The following is a 2,563-nucleotide window of genomic DNA, read 5'->3' on the forward strand; positions in this document are numbered from 1 at the left end:
TTGAAATTTGTATATATTCAAATAAGTAATATAAATAGAATAATTGATAGTGTTGATAATAAATCATAAATGACAAAAAAAAATATTCTTGAGACAAATAATGTTAGAATGAAATTTGTATATATTCATTAGGAATCTTTTATAATAGTTGAACGTCTCATTTAAGATGGCCACATTTTTGAATGACTTGAAAATTAAGGTGGTAGAATGTCATTAGAAATTTAGGTGGAATAGTTGAGTGTGATAAAGTAGAATAAGAAAAGTGATTGAATATTATAGTTAATGAGAAGAGGGATTAGAGAAATTTATTCTCAAATATAGAAATTGGACATGTTAATGCAAAGTAAATAGTACATATTTTTCGTTCATAAATTTAAAAGTATATGACGGATGAGAGTGCGATGAGCTTCACACGGCGGCGGCTCAAGACGATGCGGCGCAAGCTCGATGTAATTCTGGACGACGTGATTGATCGGCATAAAAGATTAAGGAATTCTGAGTTTGGGAGTGAGGATTTGATTCATGTGCTTCTTAGGGTTCAAGAAGAAGAGAAGTTGCAGTTTCCCATCGGCAACGACAACATCAAGGCTGTGTTGTATTGTATGTAAGTCTCTACCTAGCCTCTAATGAATCAATAATGTTCTTGGTTAACTTTATGTGTTTCTTTTGAGTGTAATGATGCTTAAATAGTTTAATTTTTTCCACTTTTTCATAATATGCAGGATGTTTTTACTGCTGGAACAGATACTTCAGCAACTACTATTGACTGGGCGATGGTAGAACTGCTGAGACACCCCCAAGTGATGGCTAAGGCACAAGCTGAAGTAAGACATGTCTTGAAAAGAAATAGTACTAACCAAAACAACGTCGTTCATGAACTGAAATATCTGAAACTAGTGATTAAAGAGACTTTGAGGTTGCACCCTCCTACTCCGTTGCTGCCTAGAGCTTGCAAGGAGGAAAAAGTGATCAATGGGTACACCATACGTACTGGAGAAAAGGTGTTGGTAAATGTTTGGGCAATGCATAGGGACCCGAGGTACTGGAAAGAACCAGAGAAGTTTAACCCCGAGAGATTCGAGAATCAATATTTGGATTTTCTAGGTGGTGATTTTCAATTTTTGCCGTTTGGAGCTGGAAAAAGAATGTGCCCCGGCATAACGTTTGGTTTGGCTACTATGGAGTTTACTTTATCCCAATTGCTCTATAACTTCGATTGGAAACTTCCGGAAGGTGTCGAGGCTGAGGATTTAGACATGATTGAAAATAATGGGATGGCAGTAGCAAGGAAACCAAATTTATTTGTTGTCGTCACTCCTTATAATTAACGGATAAGTATGCATGATAATACAAAACTTGGTATTAACATGAATAAAAATAAATTTAGATCCACTATATATGTATTAATGAATATATTATCTCTGTTAATCGGATGTTTCTTATCGATAATTTCCATGTATTTTTATCACTCTATATTTACATGAAGAAAGGAAACAAAACAAACTTTAAGAACAAGAACCAATTGATTGAACGAATGGGTCATTGATTGCTTTTTGATTCATTATTTATGGGATTCATTGACTGCTTCCAAAGTTAATGGGTATCAGTCAAACTGTAAGATTGATACGATCATATTCTATTAGTTATTTAGTATTTAATTATCATATTTTTTCCCTAGTTTATTGATTCACCATATCTTAGGATATTATTATATTTGATTTGCTATATTTTATTAGGATATTATTGTATCCCCACATATTATAAATATGTGTAAGAGTCCTTCATGTTATTCACTCAATCAATAATCAAAATTATCCTATTTTCCGTCTTTTACTTTTACAATATTTACTTTCTCTGCAAATTTATCAATCCAAAACTCTAGTGGACGACAACTGCTCGATGGAGAAAACCTCCGCGAACGATCCTCCCCCTTGGAATCCTTCGCTGATCACGAAGATACGAGTCACCTCGTATCAAAGATCCATAATAATAATAAACATGAAAGAAATTTTATTAAACTCAACGAGGGTGTATGAATCAATAATAACAAGAACAATGGTGCATACAACATCATTACAAAATCACACCACAACTCTTGGGGAACACTTCAAGAAAACTTTTAAAAGACAGACCTCACAAAAAAATGTGAGGACACACCCCTAGCTTCATTGTTAGTATGTCTTGAATCTATGGTTTGGCCCTAGCCAAACATCCTACATTGTGTTATGTTTTTGTATTAGGCCATAATTATCATATTGGGTCTAACCCGTCGTGTGTGTGTCTTTTTATTTATAAGTAGTACACATAATTCTATAACCTGGAACCGCTATCATAACACAATCTATTCTCCTTTTCTATCTGTGGACGTAGTGTCACGACCGCATTTTCTAAGGATATAAAACACGGTAGATCACGACTATGGGAGGATTAAAGAAACGGGATTGAAAGGGGAAAAACAACAAAACTCGACCAAAGCTCGATATAATAGAAATAGTTCGAATACAAATCAAAGTATTATCTCAACAATATCAGAGTATTATCTCAACAATTGACAACTCTAAGG

At 34.1% G+C, this 2,563-nt stretch overlaps 1 protein-coding gene across 1 annotated transcript; it reads left to right on the top strand.

Annotated features, from left to right (window-relative positions):
• The first annotated feature begins 383 nt into the window (after window positions 1-383).
• Window positions 384-1,328, top strand: LOC125197473 (premnaspirodiene oxygenase-like). The gene is made up of 2 exons (XM_048096226.1): window positions 384-590; window positions 723-1,328. Exons 1-2 carry the CDS (start codon window positions 384-386, stop codon window positions 1,326-1,328), a joined length of 813 nt encoding a protein of 270 aa, XP_047952183.1.
• Window positions 1,329-2,563: the final 1,235 nt, after the last annotated feature.

The sequence above is a fragment of the Salvia hispanica genome, chromosome 1 (assembly GCF_023119035.1).
Source record: "Salvia hispanica cultivar TCC Black 2014 chromosome 1, UniMelb_Shisp_WGS_1.0, whole genome shotgun sequence".
Taxonomy (NCBI): Eukaryota; Viridiplantae; Streptophyta; class Magnoliopsida; order Lamiales; family Lamiaceae; genus Salvia; species Salvia hispanica.